At 43.8% G+C, this 20,190-nt stretch overlaps 1 protein-coding gene across 1 annotated transcript in view; it reads left to right on the forward strand.

Annotated features, from left to right (window-relative positions):
* The window catches only part of LOC128534670 (scavenger receptor cysteine-rich type 1 protein M130-like), a 54,060-nt gene that overhangs the window by 15,652 nt on the left and 18,218 nt on the right, over positions 1-20,190 (forward strand). The window contains exons 6-14 of the mRNA XM_053509114.1: positions 15,602-15,907; positions 16,797-17,114; positions 17,229-17,543; positions 17,628-17,945; positions 18,030-18,359; positions 18,437-18,742; positions 18,920-18,985; positions 19,435-19,572; positions 19,672-19,770. Coding sequence (XP_053365089.1) covers positions 15,602-15,907; positions 16,797-17,114; positions 17,229-17,543; positions 17,628-17,945; positions 18,030-18,359; positions 18,437-18,742; positions 18,920-18,985; positions 19,435-19,572; positions 19,672-19,770 — 2,196 coding nt within the window. The remainder of the gene's footprint in view (positions 1-15,601; positions 15,908-16,796; positions 17,115-17,228; positions 17,544-17,627; positions 17,946-18,029; positions 18,360-18,436; positions 18,743-18,919; positions 18,986-19,434; positions 19,573-19,671; positions 19,771-20,190) is intronic.

The following is a 20,190-nucleotide window of genomic DNA, read 5'->3' on the forward strand; positions in this document are numbered from 1 at the left end:
GGTGAGTGTGGAGGGAATTATGGTGTTAAATGCAGAGCTGTAGTCGATGAAGAGCATTTTAACATAATTCCCTCTTCTGGTGTCCAAGTGAGTAAGTGATGTGTGGAGGACATGTGAGATTGCATTGTCTGTGGAACGGTTCTGGCGGTATGCAAACTGTAGTTGGTCCAGTGTGTCGGGTAGTGATGAAATAATAAAGTCTCTGACCAGGCATTCAAAGCACTTCATCACTACTGAGGTGAGAGCTAGGGACAGGAACAATGATGGACTCTTTGAAGCATGTGGGGATCACCGACTGAGATAAAGAGATGTTGAAAATCTCAGTGAACACAGGTGCTAGCTGGTCTGCACAGGCTCTGAGGATACAACCCGAGATGCCGTCTGGTCTTGCTGCTTTCCTGGTGTTCACTCTCTTGAAGGCTCTCCTCACGTCATGCTCGGTGATGATGAACGCGTTTCCGGTGCTGGCAGTGTCTTCCTGTCTGCAGCCGTTAGCGCCGCTAGCATTAGCATCACTAGCGTCTTTAGCTGCAGCCTCGAAGCGAGCATAGAAAGTGTTCAGCTCGTCTGCCAGAGTCACGTCCGCGTTCGTCATACCGGTTGTTGGTGTTTTATAATCAGTTATTGTCCTTAATCCCTGCCACAGGCTCCTAGAGTCACTCTGTTGGAGCTGTGACTCTAGTTTCCTCCCGTAGCGCTGCTTTGCCTCTTTTATCGCCTTCCAGGCGCTGTATGACACAGCCTTGTATAGTTCCATGTCCCCCGACACGAGTCCCGTGTTGTAGGCAGCGGTGCAAGATCTCAGAGCCTCGCGGATGGTTTTATCCACCCACGGCTTCTGGTTGGGAAACGTTTTAATAGTCTTTTTCTCCACGGTAGCATCTGCTAGTTCCCCGATAAATCCCACAACCGCTTCCGTAAACACGCTGACGTCATCATCGGAGCTGTTTCTGAACATGTCCCAGTCTGTGTCATCGAGTGCGTCCTGTAACGCGGCCACCGATTGGTCCGTCCAGCGCGCGACCTCCCTCTGAACCGGAACTTCCTGTTTCAGCCTTTGTTTGTATTTTGGCATGAGGAAGATGGCGGCGTGGTCGGATTTACCAAATGGAGGGCGAGATTGTGCCTTGTAGCCGTCCTTGACTGTAGTGTAACAGTGGTCCAGTGTCCTTTCGCCCCTGGTGGGGCAGGTGATATGCTGATAAAAGTTCGGCGCTGCGCGTTTGAGGTTGGCACTGTTAAAGTCCCCCCCCACAATAAGCGCAGCGTCCCGGTTTTGTGTCTGGTGCTGTGTGAGTGCCTCATGCAGCTCGCATAAGGCAGTGTCCGTGTCCGCTTGTGGTGGAATATAAACGGCGCTGATTATGACCGATGTGAACTCCCGAGGTAGATAAAAAGGACGACACATGATGGACAGTATTTCCAGATTTGGTGTGCAGGAGCGTGCAAGAGGAACAACGCTCGCGCTGTTGCACCAGCTGCTGTTCACTATTAAACACACGCCGCCTCCCCTTGACCTCCCCGAGTCCCGTGTCCTGTCCATGCGGTGAACCGAGAAGAACTCGGCCGGCTCGATGGCGTGGTCCGGCACCGCTGGGTTCAGCCATGTGTCGGGAAAGCAGAGGAGATTGCAGTCCAGAATGTCTCTCTGGAACTTTATCCTGGCCCTGAGGTCATCGAGCTTGTTTTCCAGTGACTGGACGTTGGCGAGCAGGATGCTAGGCAGAGCTGTGCGGTGTGCACGGGCTCTCAGCCTGTTCCTGACGCCAGCTCGTTTTCCTCGGGGCCGCCGCTTCGCGTCGCGTCCTTTGTTTTCCCTTAGGATCTCACTTGGCCAGCTTGGATCCGGAGTTAAAAACGTCAAATTGTGAGTACATTGTATAACAATAGAAACAAGAGTGTCTCTATCATAACTAATGTACTCCATGGTGGTAATTTTGCCAGTTTTAAAACGCTGTTAACTAACTTAAAAGACAAAAACAAAGAAAAGGTGGTCGGAGCAGTCGTGACGGCAGCCGACCTCACCGGCGCCATCTATGGCCAAGGTAATTATTGGTATAATACAAGACGTATTGTCTCAATTTGCTTGTGCTGCTGTGACATTATTTAGGGGCAGTGCTACCCAGCTCATGGACATGACATGAAATATCCAGCCGTTGTGTATGTCTGTCATATTATCAGCAATGTCTAATGATAAAGCACGTCCCCAGTTCCTTGCAAACCTCCTGAGATTGGCATTATGTTTTTTTTTCTATTTTTATTTTTATCATGCTGTCTCTTCACATTGTTCTAGTTTAAATGTAGGCATTTTGCTAAAAAGACTTTAAAATGGCCATTTCACCCCAAGTCCTCAATAAGTAGGCTATGTCAGGGTAACAATTACTATTATTATTTCTAAAATTATCCAAATTGCTTTGGGGTGGTGGTGGTGATGATTTCTCATTTTTAACCAAGGGTCCAATCCAGCTAATTCAATGCCTGTAGTGTGAATAATCTCAGTCACTAATATTCTCTGTCCTCTAAAACAGTCTTCTATTCTGTCAGTAGTTACAACACTTACTTTTACCTCTGGTTTCTGCTACTTTTACATGTCACCATACAGTATGTTACTCTGTGCTACTGATACTTTGACACCTTACAATTTCCTCACGTGTTGTCCTCAAATTTAGTATATCTATTGTTGTAATGAATTTGAGTGGAGAGTTGTGGTTCTGCTTTGTTCCTGTCACTCTAGTTGGTTCTTCTGACCCATGCACTTTGCGTGCAGGTAAGGGGCTGTCAGGGTTTACAGGAAAGGTTACTAGCACTTCACTGCTCACCCTTGTTGACCTCTGTTTTCTCTTACATGTAGGTTCTGGAACATGTTTGGGGTTGCCGGCGTGTACCTTGACTTCTGTCTGTGGTGTTAGAAGCACTTTCAGCGGGCCTGTACTTAAAATAAAACCTCAGAGTTTTGCACAATAACACATTTCATTCACAATGTCCTTTTACTTAAGATGAATACTCATACTATCACCCATTTCCCCATTCGACACATGGTCCTTACCCCTGTGTCAACTTAGCATAAAAAGGAAATAGCTTTTTAGTTAGACATGGCATGTGATTGGGGTTGTACCAAACCCCTTCTGTAAAAACACATCCTGCTTTTCTCCAGAGTGTTTTCTCTTCTGGAGTGGCTGTGCTCTGCAGTTCATCAAGGTTAGCTGTGGGGTTGAGCATTACATTTATGCTTTTAAAATGTTATGTGCTATCACCACTGCAAACTCCTGTTAGCATCTGTTTTTGCATCACAAAATGTTTATCCATCCAAGTTTATTTTATTTCCGGATTTTGTAGTGGCGCTTACTATGGATCAATCCTAGGGGAACAAAGTTGTTTAACAGAAGGCAAAGTAGCAGTGGTGTTCTCCTTCACCTTCTGTAGACAAAAGAGTTACAGGGTTAGAACTATATATCTTTTTACAGTGATGTTTATAATTTAGCATTGTACTTTAACCACTCTGTTGCAAATAAGTGTGATCTTTTTCTGTATAAAAGATACAGAAACTTCATGGACTTGAAATGTCAAATTACTGTAACCCACTATACAGTGGGAGCCACGTCAAACAACCGCCTGGAGCATGACAGGTCCATGACAGGACCATAACAGGACCATGCTCGATCTGTCCACGGAATGTGATCCCCCGCGATGACACAGTTAACGATGCTCTGCCCCATAAACGCCCCCATGTACTTTCTAAAAAGATGGTTGCAATGCTGTATAATCCGGCCAGATGGGGCATTGACTGCTTCAGTTAACTGCAGTGTCCAAGCAGCCGGTTACTATATTTCATATATATATATATATATATGTATATATATATATATATATATAAAACATAACTTATATAAATAGATGATGTGGTAAAAAAAAGGGGAATAAAACAGATTTAAATCACTCAATACACATCCCATGATGCTTATGCTATTTTTAATTAATTAATTAATTAATAAAACTACATATTGCAATATTTTTCACGACATCCTTAATAATCCTTAAAGACACAGTAACATTTGTTATTTATCTTTACCGGTTGTTGTAGGTACGGAATACAAGTGCAAGCTACAGTATGTACAGTATTTTACATTACGTTGTATTTTATCTATTTCCCTTAAATACACTGGTAGATAAAATTTTGCTGCAAAGTAAAGCTTAAAATTTAACTTCTGCTTGGGTTTGTTTTCGTTATATTTTTGATGTTTTCGCTGATGTTTTTTTTTGGCATAACAAATCGATTAATAACACATAATATCTGGAACAAATATCTGTCTATAGGGATCAGTATGTCTTTAGTCATTTAACCAGCATAACGTTTTCCCATCAAAGATCTGATGGGACATTAATCACTTATCACTACGATGAATAGATGCGGCAGCAGAGACACATTAAATCCCCTTAAACATTCACACCTGAACACAATAGTAACAGAACTAAATTCAAATTTTATTTGTCACATACACAGTCATACACAGTACGAAATGTAGTGAAATGCTTACAACTAAACTTACTTACTTAACTAAACAGTTCCAGAGGGTTGGCGCCTGTTATCAGGACAGAAATCACCTACAGGATACTGCTGTATTTTTTACTGCTTATTTATTTTTGCCATAGTTAAATTTGGTTTTACACGATTTCATGTGTTATTTGTGTGTGTGCGTGTGTATGTGTGTGTGTGAGAGAAAGAGAGCGTGTGCGCGAGAGAGGGCTTATATTGTGATTTATCCAAGGTTACTAAAGCCTGGCTTACTACTACTATTAAAATTACAGTGGAACCTCGGATTACGAGCATAATTTAAAGCATAAACAGTTTCCCTTTGTGCATGCAGGCGCTGTGTATGTGTGTGCGCGTGTGTGTATGTGAGGCTAGAGTAAGTGGAGACTCTTGCTTTCAGCCCCTCCTGTCTCTCTTTCCTCATCTTACACATTAAAACTTTCTTCTCTCGTTTAAACACACTCACACACACATTAACAGAAAGCTTCTCCGCTTTATTTTAATGTTGCTCGCGACAGCGTAACAGCTCGTTAATCCATGCTCGTGTAATGATGAGATGGACAAACTGGTCGATGCCCGTTCTTTTATTTTCTGCATTGTCAGGTTATAGTTTTCGGGTGGATCCTGCACTTAAATCCAACTAAAAAAACTACTGAAGAACAAAACTCAGGCTCAATATCCTAACTTAAATCTCACATTCGCGTTTACACACATCGGACTGCATTACCCACAATGCATCTCCCGCACTGGACTACACTTCTGTAAACAGAGGTCATAAATCAACGTCTCCCTCCCGCTACACTATTTTATCTAAAAAGCAATAAACATCGCTAAAGACACTCGTGTGAGCGCAAACTAACAGAATCACTGCTGTAAAGTAAATCAAACAAACAAATGACCCAGCACCTTACCTCTGAAAAGATTTGCGACAGAGTTTCTCCGGAGAGCAGAGTGTGTGTCTCATGCCTTCATTTCTGTGCGCGCATGTGTGTTTGTGAATGAGGGTTTCACACACACACACACACACACACAGCCGGCACAGTGTCTAATTACGCTCGCGCGCGCACACACACACACACACACCGCGATAAGGAAGAAAATAGCCTTACTCGCGCGCACACGTGTGTTATAAGAAACAGTACACGCGCTGTACACACGCGCTTCCGAACACATAATAAAATATGTTTCTCACACACGTAGTCAGAGTGTTATAGTAAACAGTACACGCGTGCACAGATGTTGATTATACCAGTAAGAGACGAGCACTAAGACCCAGCAGGGGAGATGAATACCCGCAGCGCATGAGAGAGAAAAACCGTTGGCTCAGTTGTGATGACGCGACACTCGGTGTCAAAACAAGAAGCGCATGCGTTATACATAATACTCAGAGCTTGTATACCATGACAACGCTCGTTTTTTAAGTCAAAATTTATTAAAAATCTTTGCTCGTCTTCCGGAACACTCGTAAACCGCGTTATTCGTAATCTGAGGTTCCACTGTATTTTAATGTAACCCATGGGTCTCAATCACAAAATCAGCCAACGCTGTAAACAGGTCAGAGCGAACTAACCTGGAGTGACCAGAAGACGTAGCTTAGCGGTTAGCCTTTTGTAGCGTGGATGGTAAACCCAAACGCGGAAGCAAGCGAGTAGGCAGAATAACCACGCGAATTAGTCTAAGGACTCTCACAAAAGGGGAGCGAGGGAAAAACACTAATTTAACCCGCGTCTTATAAACACACACTCAAATCAAAAAAGCAAAACCCAAGAAAGTGAGTACTCACGAATTGGTAGACGAACAGCCTGAACCGACATGGGCGAAACTCAATGACTGAGTGATGTTCCATGGTTTGTTTACCTCTTTTGTACTTCCTGGTTCGCGACCGCATTACTTCCGGGTCCTAGTGCCGGTCGCGGATTGAGTGTGTATGACAGTACCCCCCTGTCCAGGACCAACTCCCGACGGTCACCGTGGCACACCTCAAATGGGCTTAACTTTGTGGCGGTGGACATGTAAAGATTGTGAGAAAGTTCCTCCCAAGTGAGGTGGCGGGCCAGGGAGCGCTGGCGATCAGCTACGAAACATTTCGGGTAACGCTCCAGTTGTTGGTTGGTCCGCTCCGTCTGACTATTAGTCTGGGGCTGATAATCAGATGAGAGACTGGATGTGGAGTAGATCAGACGGCAGAAGGCCTTCCAGAACCGGGCAGTGAACTGGGGCCCCCTGTCTGAGATGATGTCCTTGGGGAACCCATGCAGACGGACTACGTGCTCTAATATCAGCTTGGCTGTCTGTTTAGCTGACGGGAGTCCGGAAAGGGCTACCAAGTGCACAACTTTGGAAAAACGATCTACAATGGTTAAGATGGTGTTCTTCTCTTCCGAAACCAGCAGGCCTGTGATCAAGTCGATTGCAATGTGCGTCCAGGGCCGACGGGGAACAGGGAGCGGTTGGAGTTTCCCGGATGTCGGTTGGTTAGTGTCCTTGGCCCGGGCGCACACTGGGCAAGCCTGGACGAACTCATCAATGTCCTTGGCCATGGATGGCCACCAGAAGGCGCGTCGGATAAATTGGAGTGTGTGCTGGGTGCCTGGGTGTCTGGAGAGAGGAGTGGAGTGACCCCACTGGATGACCTCATTCCTCACGGCGTTGGGTACATAGAGTCGTCCAGGTGGCACATCTGCCGGTTCGTTCTCCGCCGCTTGTGCTTGGCGAACCCTTGTCTCCAGTTCCTAATGTAGTGGGGCGATGATTTTGGATGAGGGGAGGACAGGCGCAGGATCCGCCCGGGGGGTGTCCTCTTTATGCTGTCATGAGAGAGCGTCGGCCTTGATGTTCTTGGACCTGGAAGAACAGGGCCCACCGCGCCTGTTTGGGGTTCAACTGCTTTAGATTACGGATAGTGATAAGATTTTAATGATCGGTCCAGATGATAAATGGCTTTCTGCACAGAGAATAGGGGCGGTGGTGAATTGGCGGCAAAGCTCGTGGAGGGCGGAGATGGCAGCAGGGTTGAGTTGAAAGTGATGAGCTGATGGTCGTGTCAGAGCGGTTAAAGGGGCCGCAACTGTACTGTAGCCCCGGATAAAGCGACGATAGAAGTTCACAAATCCAAGAACTGTTGAAGCTGCCTGAGGGTCTTAGGTAGAGGCCAATGATGCCCAACTTCCAGATTCTGCGGGTCCATGTCCACACCCTGGGGCGAGATGACAAAACCCAGGAACATGGTGGAGTGCTCTTGAAAAGCACACATTCGTCTAGGTAGACGAATACCCACCGGCCAAGCATGTCTCTGAGAACATCATTGATGAGGCGTTGGAAGGCTGCTGGTGCATTGCAAGTCCAAACGGTATGACTAGGCTCTCGTAGTGTCCTGTGGGGGTGATGAAGGCCATCTTCCACTCATCACCCTCTCTGATACGCACCAAGTTGTAGGCGCTCCAGTGGTCCAACTTCGTGAAAATGGTGGCACCAAAGAGGGCGTTCAGGGCTGAGTTGGTAAGAGGCAAAGGGTGTCGGTCCTTGATAGTTATGATGTTGAGCCCCCGATAATCGACACATGGGTGTAGTTCGCCGCCTTTTTTCTTCACAAAGAAAAACCCCGCGGCGGCAGGTGGTGAGGAGGGAGATCAGTGGGTCATGTTGTAGGAGCCAAGGGTATCTGAGTATGATGGGTGGTGATGAGACAGAGATGAGGTGAAATTGGATCGATTCGTGGTGCTGGTCAATGATGAGGGTGATGGCTTGAGTCTGGGTCGCGATGGGGCTGGAGGAGAGAGGCCGACCGTTGACTGATGTGATTCGAACCGGCTGGGATAACGCTTCCAACTTCTCTCCTAGTTTTTTGGCATCAGAAGTGTCAATAAAATTACCCGCAGCACTGGAGTCGATGAACGCAGTACTTCTGACACGTTTGTGGCCAAACTGGAGGTGTACCTGTACCGTGAGACGAGAGACGCTAGGTGTTGTGGCAGAGAGGCGACAGGGTTAACCACGGCAGGAGGTGGAGAACCGACATGTCCATGGGTGGTGTAGGTGGCGGAGGTCGAGGGTCGTGGGGTGGTGAAGATGAAGGTGGATGCTGGCGGCAGGGTTCTCGGGGCTGGCTTCGGGCGAGAAAAGAGGCGTTGGTCAATCCGGAGGGTGAGTTGGATCAATCCCTCCAGCGTGGGGGGAAGCTCTCGCCCGGCTAGTTCATCTTTGATTCTGGAAGCCAGTCCCTCGTAGTAGGACGCTTGGAGCACGGTGTCTTCCATGGATGGCAAAAGTGCGGAATTCTGCGGTGTAACGGCTCACGGATGATCCTCGCCGCCGCGGGTGGTAGAGCTTGGTGTTGGTCTCCACCTCGCCCGCAGGGTGTTCAAAAGTGAGTTTGAGCTGCCGGGTAAATTCGTTATATGAATGGGCAGTGTCAAAAACAGGTCTAAGAACTGCTGTGGCCCACGGCACTTATTATGGCCATCCCATTTATCTGGTAGGGTAAGGAAAACATCAGAAGGGGGGGTTGCGGGGCCGCGGAGAGCCGGCCTTTTGTCGCGGCGGCCGCGGCCCCGCAACCCCGCAGGAAGATCTGCGTTCTCCTGCCAGAGCTCCGCGACCTTGCGGCGCAAGGCTGCGACGTCTTGGAGGCCCCGGCGCAGATTAGTGATTTCTCCGGTTAGCTGATCGATAAGCACCGCGTGCTGATCTACCACGTCGCAGAGGCGCGCGTGATCTGCTGGGTTTACCGTGGATGGCTTAGTCATTCTGTCAGAGCGAACTAACCTGAAGTGACCAGAAGACGTAGCTTAGTGGTAGCCCTTTGTAGCGTGGATGGTAAACCCAAACATGGAAGCAAGCGAGTAGGCAAGATAACCACGCAAATTAGTCTAAGGACTCTTACAAAAGGGAAGCAAGGGAAAAAGTGAGTACTCACGAATTGGTAGACGAACAGCCTGAACCGACATGGGCGAAACTCTTGACTGAGCGATGTTCCATGGTTTCTTTACCTCTTTTATACTTCCGGGTCCTAGTGCCGGTCGCGGATTGAGTGTGTACGACAAAACAGATGACACGACAAATTATATACTCTGAAACGGTCATTTGAACATTTTAAAATATATATATAAAAAAAACAAAAATATAAAAACAATCGACTATTATTGTCAGGGTCAAGTTTACGGGGCTTCTCAGTCTTTCGTTAATTCTACTTCTGACTCGAAACCAATGTGGCTTATTAAAGATGCACTGTTTTATTGGACATGTCTGTTTTGTAATGTTTTGCAAAATAAACACTGTCTACGGTTCCAATATACTGTGAACGTCTCAAAGTCATGTCTCTTCAGATCCTTCTGCACTAATGTTATCATGGTGTAAATTATTTACGTATTGATGTATTTCACTTGTGAACAAAATAGATCATGTCTAGTAACGAAAGTAATGAATTTGTCACTACTCTTCTCTTATGAAGCTCAGACACCAAATCTGCAGCACTTTGGTGTAATTTTTATTATCTTTTTAGTGAAAAGTAGTGACAAATTCATTACTTTTAATAACATGATGTTTGATTGGATGTTATATCATTTCCAAGTTTGATAGTGTCGATTTTACAGTGCATTATACGTGCGATGCGAAAAAGAAGTAAATAAACACGTAGCAATGCAAAGAAGACAGAGCTGCGAAATATTTAAGCCATATAAATTCAACAAAGTGTGATCATAATGGTTGTTGTTGCTGCTGTTTAGGTAATTGGTTCTATCGTGTTACTGAACGCAACTGTGTTCACAAAACCGAGCGTAGGGAAAGAAAAACACTCGCTAACGCATTTGAATGAAAAGGGGCGGCGGCTTTTTTTTTAAGATAGCGATTGCGTAATGGGGGCAATCTGTGTCAGGGGGGCGTTTTAGGGCATAACACACCTCTGAACGTCTTTTGTCTTGTAAATGATTATCCCCATTTACCTTCCAATTCCCCACTGCGCACACACTCTCTACACTGTTGCTATTTGTTGGGGCACTTACACTTACTTCCTGGTTTGTTTTATTTTAAATATTGCTTATTACCTTTTCCCGCAAAATAAACAATGTTATCATTGTGTAAATTATTAACGTATTGATGTCTTTTAATTAAGCAAAAAAACAGACCCTGCGCTTGTGTTTAGGACTTATGCTGAACAGCTGTGTTTATAGGTTTAATCAACGATTTACAAGACGACAGTTAAAGCGTTTGTGGGTGGAGAGGTGTGTGTGTGTCTGTGTGCGCTCCTGCATTTCTCCTGTGGTTTAACACAAACACATTTGTGCACAGACAAGTAAGTCCAAAGAACCCCTCCCCCCGCCAAACACACACACACACACACACACCGAGCAATTAGCACCATGTCACAGTCAGTATTCTCCACTGAGGTTTCTCACCTTCCACTCCTTCTAAGTTTGTCTTTGCTCTTTTGATGGAGTTCTTAAAACCCCCAAAACATTTTATACTGAGAAAAAATTATTATGGGTCACATAATCACAAACACAAACTAGCACAGATACATATGATCAAGCGTTTAACTGTGTAAACAAATGTTGTTTTCATTTGTTTCTGTGACCAGTAATAATAATAATAATAATTATTATTATTATTATTATTATTATTATTATCCCAACTCTTTGACTATTTAAAACAACGTTGTTTCCCATTTTTTGCCCATTGAAGTTGTTGGTTCAAGTAAATGTATTTTTACATACCCAAACAATCCCCCAACAATTAAAACATGCACACATGACGTTAAAAATAAAATGTATTCTTCAAAAAATAGTCAAAGGTAAAACAGTAACTTGTATAAAAGAGGTGAATACATGTTTTATTTTTGCTTAAAGGTCATTAAAGCCGGATAACACCAGCTGCTTATCAGTCTCTATCTGGTTCTTTTATATTAAAATATCAATTTAAAAAAAAATATTAAAGATGGAACAGTTTAATTCTTTGTTTCCCCCCTAAAGTATCAGACATATTGCAATTCTATGTTCAGAATATACAGTAGACCTGACCAAACATCATTCTAAAGCTGTTAGACTGTGATGTCATCCTTCCCTCACCCCCCAATACTCCACAGCGGAGCTCTGATTAAAGAAAACAGGATAATTTAGTAAAAACAAAGATATCTAAACTTTACATAATATCTAGTTGTAATAAATATAAAAGATATTAGTAAACCTATACCACAGAGTGTGTAAAATACTGTTTTGGGGAATTCTGAAATGTAAATAAACTGCCTGTGTTAACGTTAACCAGTGAACGTTGTTAGCGTTCTGTCTGTATTATCGTCTGCAATAAATTAACAGAGAATTTAGTTAATGCGCTTTTCATATCAATAAGTTAAGCGATATAACACTCGTATATGAGCATTAGTTCATCTCTAAAGCCAAACTTACCGAATACTGAAGCCCCCCCCACCCACACACACACCTCCCCCCTACTCCTTAATTGATAAACACTTCAGAGTTTTTATCCAGCTCGTTAACTAAGGGTTCGCGCTACCGCGCAAACTTACAGCCAAATTGAGAAAAATATAAACCCGGTATGAGCGTTTAGCTCGCGCTGTCGGTTTGCAATCAACATTGTGATCCATGTCACATACTCCTGATTATGTTGATTATTCCAGACAGGGATTCACATTATGTACTTGTCTTCAGGCCAGTTGCCTGAGTTTTCTTGCCCAGTTTAGACATGAGCAGTCCGCTGAGCTCATGTGAAGTTGGTCTAAATTCCTTAGTGTCCCCAATGTATGTCCTCCAGCCTTTCTTGGGTCTGACAGCTATTTGTTGACCTGCTCCAGTTCTCCAGCTCCATGGTCTGTGCACAAGGTTTGTGTCTTCCATCTGACCCCGCCAGTTCGACCATGAGCATTTTTTAGAGTTCAATTAATGACAACTTAAAGAAAACTAATTTTCTTACCACACGATTTTTAGTTTTTTTAACTAATTCCAGTGTTGAGGTGACATGGTGAATCCCCGGTCCTCTCACGCTCTCATTAAGCTTTCGAGATGAAGTAAAAAAAAAAAGCCTTCAGGGCATCAGCGCTTACGCCTCTCCGGGACTTTTTAATGCCGCCCTCAAGTACGGAATCCTGCCGACTACGCCAAAGTGTGGTGGAAATTTTGAAAACATTATAAAGACAAGTAATTCATACACTGGGTAAGAGCAAAGTAACAAAGGTTTTATTTTAAACTTCTGTATTGCAAACAATTGCAGCATGGAGAAATGTGATCTCTTTCTCTCTGCTGTCCCATTTTATACACAAACATTTCGCGCTAACATAATCAACGCCCTGTACATGAAGTTCCTACATTAAAAATCATGACTCTTTATCTGACCCAGACCAGATGTCCTCGCCTTATCATTTATTCAGGGACAACTACAATCAGGTTGTTTCTGTTCTGTTCTGGGCATTGTCTTCCTATGTTTCATCAGAGGTTTTAATCTAAGCGATTAAAATAAAGACTTGTTGAAAGCACTTCCTGCATCTGCGTCTGTCTCCGGGCACTGGAAATCATGACACACGTAGTAGCGAATAAAATCAAGTGAAAATATGTAGTTAAACGAATTCATAATCGCAGTATTAAAATTACAGTACAAATGTAGAATGTAAGTGAAATTAAATCTTATTAGGATCGAATTTAAGCAAAGTAAATGTTAATACAGGAGACAGGTAGGATGGTACTTGGTGTATCATCAGATAAGGGGAAAGTCTACAAGGAGACTTGGTGGTGGAATGAGGAAGTCCAGGAGTGTATACAGGAAAAGAGGCTAGCTAAGAAGAAGTGGGACACTAAGAGGACTGAAGAGAGTAGACAGAAGTACAGGGAGATGCAGAGTAAGGTGAAGGTAGAGGTGGCAAAGGCCAAACAAAGAGCATATGAGATGGGAAGGATGTGCAGCAGGTTAGAGTGATTAAAGATAGAGATGAAAATATACTGACAGATGCCAGGAGGTTGATGGGAAGATGGAAGGAGTACCTTAAGGTGTTGATGAATGAGGAAAACGAAAGAGAACAAAGAGTAGAAGAGGTGACTGTTGTGGAACAGGAAGTAGCAAGTATTAGTAGAAGTGAGGTGAGAAGGGTGTTGAAGAGGATGAAGAGTGGAAAGGCTGTTGGTCCTGATGACATACCTGTGGAGGTATGGAAATGCTTAGTTTAAGAAGATCTTGGAGAGTGAGAGGATTCCAGAGGAATGGAGGAGAAGTGTATTGGTGCCAATTTTTATAAACAAGGGAGATGTAGTGCAAAGCTGTGGCAATTATAGAGTTATAAAGCTAGTGAGCCAGACAATGAAGCTGGGGGAAAGAGTAGTGGAAGCTAGGTTAAGGGCAGAGGTGAGCATTTGTGAGCAGCAATATGGTTTTATGCCTAGAAAGAGTACATCACAATGTTCTTTTGCTGTTTGGGCTCAGCGTTAAATTATTATTTGAAACTGAAGCGCCTTGTGTAGATTCATGCCACAAGTCATTTTATCATACAAAGATTATTACGTTGTGCTCGGACCACTGACTCCAAAAATGTTTTTACAAGCCCTTGAGCTGTTGTTTGTGCTATTTTCTTTAATAATAGCAATAGACAGATAGAAACAGAGTTTGTCTAAACAAAATTAGTTGCAGCCTTTTTGCAAAATGTTCCTTTGCGCCACCTGGAGGTCATTTCACAAATTACTTTGAATTGCGACTGATTTATTTCGGCTGTTGCCGTTTGCCGCGACAGAGTCCGCGGCAGTCATAGACATTCCCTTTGAGTAACCACTGTAGGCATTTGGCAGACGCTCTTATCCAGAGCAACTTACAAAAAGTGCTTTAAAGTTTACATCATTTTATACATACTTACACTGGCTTACTAGGTTAATAACTAAGTGCCATTAGTCCAACACAACTGGAAAGGTTTTTTTTTTTTTTTTTTCTTGGGGGGGGGGAGTCTAAGTACTGGAGAAACAGATGCATCTTGAGTCGTCGTTTAAAGTCAAAGTCTCTGCTGTACGGACATCTAGAGGAAGTTAATTCCACCACCTAGGTGCCAGAACAGAAAAGAGCCTGGATGAATGCTGCCCTTGATCCCTGAGAGATGGTGGGATGAGGTGAGCAGTGCTGGAGGATCGTAGGGAACGTGGTGCAGTGCGTGGTGTGAATAGAGCGGAGAGGTAAGTGGGTGCTGGGCCATTTTTAGCTTTGTAGGCAAGCATCAGCGTTTTAAATTTGATGCAGGCAACTACAGGAAGCCAGTGCAGGGAGCGGAGGAGTGGGGTGGTGTGGAAGAACTTGGGAAGGTTAAAAACGAGACGTGCTGCTGCATTCTGGATCAGTTGCAGAGGACGAGTCATGGACAGAGGCAGGCCTGCCAGGAGTGAGTTGCAATAGTCCAGTCGTGAAATAACAAGGGACTGAACAAGCACCTGAGTAGCCTGTGAAGAAAGAAGAAAGAGATGGGCGAATTCTTCTGATATTGTAAAGAAGAAATCCATAAGAGCGAGTAAGGTTAGCGATGTGGGGGAAAATGAAAGATGATTGTCCACGGTTACCCCAAGATTGCGGGCAATGGCTGAGGGAGTGATTTGGTTGTTGTCCAGGGATGTCTTGACCTGAGGATGAGTCACAAGGGATGAACAACAGTTCAGTTTTACTCAGATTGAGCTCCAGCTGATGAGCAGCCATAAGTGTAAAAGTACTTGTGTGTGTATGACAGCAGCAGTGTGACTGAAACATGAAGTATAGAATGGCACTGATGTGTGTGTTAGCAGCGGTGAGGTTTTCCATGTTCTCAGTCAGGGTGTGTGTTTACTGTGAGGATGTACTAAAAAAAAAAATTATTCAGAACTTTGTGGTGTTTTGGTTGGGGGCCTGGATATGAGTGTGTGTGTGTGTGTGTGTGTGTGTGTGTGTGTGTGTGTGTGGTTATTTGTGTGTGAGAGAAAAAAAAGCATGAGAGAGAGAGAAATATCTGTGTATGTGTGTCTGTGTTAGAAAAAGAGAAGTTGTGTGTGTGTGTGTGTGTGTGTGTGTGTGTGTGTGTGTGTGTGTGTGTGTGTGAGATAATAAAACCTCTCTCTTTCTCTCTCTCAGACAGTGTAAGGTTGGTGGATGGTGGAAGTCGCTGTGCTGGGAGAGTGGAGGTTCTTCAGGAGGGACAGTGGGGAAAAGTGTGTGGTGTTAAATGGAATATGGACGATGCTGCAGTGGTGTGTAGAGAGCTGCGCTGTGGGGAGGCTGTAAATGCATCTCAGTACGGTCACTATAGACCAGGATCAGGACCAACCTGGATGTATATTGTGGGCTGTAGAGGTTCAGAGTCGACACTGAAGCACTGTAGGTCAAATAGTACTTTGGATTGGTGTCTTCATGGTCTTGATGCTGGAGTCATCTGCTCAGGTAAACTACTGAATTTAGGAAATAAAAACAATGAGTTAGATTATCAGCATGATTTAACTGTAATTCTATCCACACATTATTTGAATTCCATTTTGTCTTTATTTAAATGTAAAGCCTGGTGAGACTCTACCAAAGAGCTGGCTGAGCCTGAGTAAGGGTCCATTTGCAGGAGGTTCATTATGACAGGCAGTGGCAGAGCCAGACTTTTTTCATAGGGGTGGCCAGGCTGGGCCCAGCACTCACTTTGGGGTGGCACAGAGACTGAGGCCTAGGTTCAGGTTTTTATCTGTATGGTAAAGTGGAGAGGACAAATACTCACTAATTTGGGTCTAAATTATCATTTGCATACAGTATGCAGGTAACTGTGACTGTTAAATATGTTTACAAATATACAGTGGTGTGAAAAACTATTTGCCCCCTTCCTGATTTCTTATTCTTTTGCATGTTTGTGCTTAAATGTTTCTGCTCATCAAAAACCGTTAACTATTAGTCAAAGATAACATAATTTAACACAAAATGCAGTTTTTAAATGAAGGTTTACGTTATTAAGGGAGAAAAAAAACTTTAAATCTACATGGCCCTGTGTGAAAAAGTGATTGCCCCCCTTGTTAAAAAATTACTTAACTGTGGTTTATCACACCTGAGTTCAATTTCTGTAGTCACCCCCAGGCCTGTTTACTGCCACACCTTTTTCAATCAAGAAATTACTACTGCAAATATATCTGCAAATATATTTGTTACATGATTACAATGTACCTGTAATTATATGACCATGACTGCAATTTAACTCACCTATAAGAGTTGGATGTTACAGCAAATATAATTATTTTTCTTTATATCCTGTTCTGCTGAAACATGCACAATATTTACACAATGAAATGAAACACAGGTCACAGAATGCCGAGACTCAGTTCTGGTCCTCACCAGTGCTCTGGGAGAGTGGAGGTGTATTATGGAGGTTCCTGGTCCACAGTGTGTGATGCTGACTTTGACCAGCAGGACGCAGAGGTTGTGTGTCGAGAGCTGGGCTGTGGGATTCCTGTTAAGGTGCTGGGATCAGCTGCTTTTGGCCGAGGGGAGGGTCAGGTGTGGACAGAGGAGCTTCAGTGTAGAGGAAATGAATCTGACATTACCTTCTGTCCAACATCATCTTCACTCAAACATTCAAACTGCTCCCATGACAACGATGTGGGATTAATATGTTCTGGTTAAGTATCATGATTTAACATCTGTTTAAATAGAGACCACATACCTGTCAATCAAACTGTAAGGTGTCTTTGTTAATGTTCCTCTTTCACTGAGCTCTCGGCTGTTTGTTCAGGTCACACAGAGGCGAGGCTGGTGAACGGACCAGACTCCTGTTCTGGTCGAGTGGAGCTCCAGTACCTCAGTGACTGGGGCACAGTTTGTGCTGTAAACTGGGATATGAGAGCTGCAGATGTTCTCTGTGCACAGCTGGATTGTGGGAGTGCTGTGGCTGTGGTGGGGGTGGACTGGTTTGGGGAGGGGAGTGGCCACATCTGGGCTGATGTGTTTGATTGTCAGGGGAATGAGACACACCTATCACAATGTGGTGTCTCATCATGGAGTCGAGCTGCATGCTCTCATAAACACGATGCTGGAGTCATCTGTAATGGTGAGATATTAACCTCACCTACATCATGTTAGTGAATAAAGTCAGTGTTCATTAGAATATTTAAATGATGTTCTTCTGCTTTAGGATCATCCATGGCGTTTCATGAGGGGCGAGTGCGGTTGTCTGGGGGGAGCGAGTGTCAGGGGGAGGTGGAGATTTATTTTAGGCAGGACTGGAGAAGAGTTCTCCTGGACTCGTGGAGTCTGTCTGAGGCGTCTGTGCTCTGCAGACAGCTGGGCTGTGGCTTTGTGCTGAACTACCGCTCCTCTCCATCCACCACTAAACACAAACACATGTGTGTAACGGGTTTCAGCTGCTCTGGGAGTGCTTATCTGGGAAACTGCAGCGGTGCACAACCTGTCAGCTGCAGCTCTGGGGAACAGCTGTACATCAACTGCACAGGTACACAGATATTTTTTTCATTTCCTATTAAATATGGAGCAATTATATAAGATTGCTAAAAGCTAAATTTGTGTCATACCACAGGTATCTTGAACCGTGCCATCAGCTCCATCAGACTGGTTGGTTCTGGGGGAGACTGTGCAGGAAGGCTGGAGGTTTTCCACAGTGGCTCGTGGGGAACAGTGTGTGATGACTTGTGGGATATTGAGAATGCACAGGTGGTGTGCAGACAGCTGCAGTGTGGAGTGGCCCTCAGTACCCACATACCAGCCTGGTTTGGTCCTGGAACTGGGTCAATATGGCTGAATGAGGTGGAGTGTGAGGGGAATGAGACGTCCCTGTGGAACTGCAGATCTCAGCTGTGTGAAGACAAGGAATGTGGACACCAGGAGGATGTAGGAGTTGTGTGCTCAGGTACAGTCTGATGACTGAGATTCAAACTGTTACATGTTAAATATAGACAAGTTAATAATTTGTTTTTCTCTCTCCAGAGTTTAAAGAGATCCGACTCACAGAGGGCTGTAAGGGGAATCTGGAAGTGTTCTACAATGGAACCTGGGGTAATGTGTGTCACAATCAGTTGGATGATGAGACAGTAAACATGGTGTGTCGAGAGCTGAACTGTGGAAGACATGGCAATGTGTCAAACACTGAAGCAAGAGTCAAATCTGCTCCTAACTGGCTGGATTATCTGAAATGTAGGAAACACGACTCTAATCTGTGGCAGTGTCCATCTTTACCCTGGGGACAGAACAAATGTGATAATAGTGATGAAGTGGCTCATATTACCTGCACAGGTGGGTGGAGTCAGACTTCTCTGGTTCTGTACATTGATATAAACTGCAGTGTTTCATTGTGAATAGTGTTTAACTAATGTTACTGAGATAAGAAGTTAAAAGTCTGATAAAAGTCTGCTCTGTGAGATAAACCTGCATATGTAACATTTGATTAATGTGTGTATTTTATTACTGCAGATGATAAAACTTCTCTACATGCACAAGAAAAGTGCTCTTCACTTCCCTCTCAGAAACACTGTGCAAGTAAGGAAACATAAGGAAAAGCTTTTAGTGCTGTTCTTCATCTGCATTCAATTTCATTACTTATTGTAAGAATGGATTTCCTCCTCTATCCATAAAATCATTTGCTGAGAACTTTATTTAATCATCCTGAGGTCATTACTCTTCCTCACATTTCATAAAAATCAAAGCAGCAGAGATCAAAGCAGTAAACAGAACCCAAAGCTCATCTACCAGCTTTAAATCATTTTATTCAGTGACCAATTAATTAATTTAAACAGTTTTTATTTTCAGGATGTTTGTAATTTGGTGGTATAAAAATCTTCATACAAACAGTTTTTGTTAAACTTGACTCATGTGTGATGTGTGTAATGTAGAGCACTATATTTCTTACAAATCAATATTTGCTCAATATTAATACCTGTTCACCAATTTTCTCGTATTAAGATCCTTTCCTGTGTTTTTGACTTCAGAAAGAGCTGCTCCAAATCCTCCACCAGCTGTAGCTCCACTGACTCCTCCACTGGTTCTCTTTGTGTTGGGAACGCTGCTCTTCCTGGCCTTAGTGTTTCTGGTGGTACTGTTTTACCAAAACAGAGTGCTCAGAAGAGGTACCACACATTCACACAGTTTATTTCCTCTACAACACCAGTTATTATTATTATTATTATTTATTTATTTTTTTTATTATTATTATTATGCACTCCCAGTTGTCTCCAAGACGAGGCGTAAGACTCAGCCTGAGGCAGTCTATGAGGAGATCAACCACAGATACATCACTAGAAGAATCACGAGCTCCACTCAAAGAGGTGAGTGATATGTGGACTGTTCCACATCACACTTATTGTATTCCATTCAAACTTGGAGCTGAAATTCACTGCACATACTAAATACACCCCTCAATGCAAACTCAGTGATTAAAGCAAGATTTTACCCCAAATCAAATTCAAATTAAAATTTTATTTGTCACATACTGTCAGTCATACTGTGAACAAGAATTTCCACAGTGAGTGCAAAAACCATGTGTGTGTATGTGCAAAATGGATCAGTACTGTGTGGTCTCCTGAATAAGAGACCATATCGCCTGCGGGAAGAAGCTCCTCCTTAGTCTCTCTGTGTTGGTCTTCAGAGAGCAGAATTGCTTTCCTGGCCTTAACAGAGAGAACAGTCCATTGCTGGGGTGGCTGAGGTCCTTCACAATCTTCCTGGCCTTGGTCCAGCACCGCTTG

Source organism: Clarias gariepinus, chromosome 12, assembly GCF_024256425.1.
Source record: "Clarias gariepinus isolate MV-2021 ecotype Netherlands chromosome 12, CGAR_prim_01v2, whole genome shotgun sequence".
In the NCBI taxonomy this organism is placed as follows: domain Eukaryota; kingdom Metazoa; phylum Chordata; class Actinopteri; order Siluriformes; family Clariidae; genus Clarias; species Clarias gariepinus.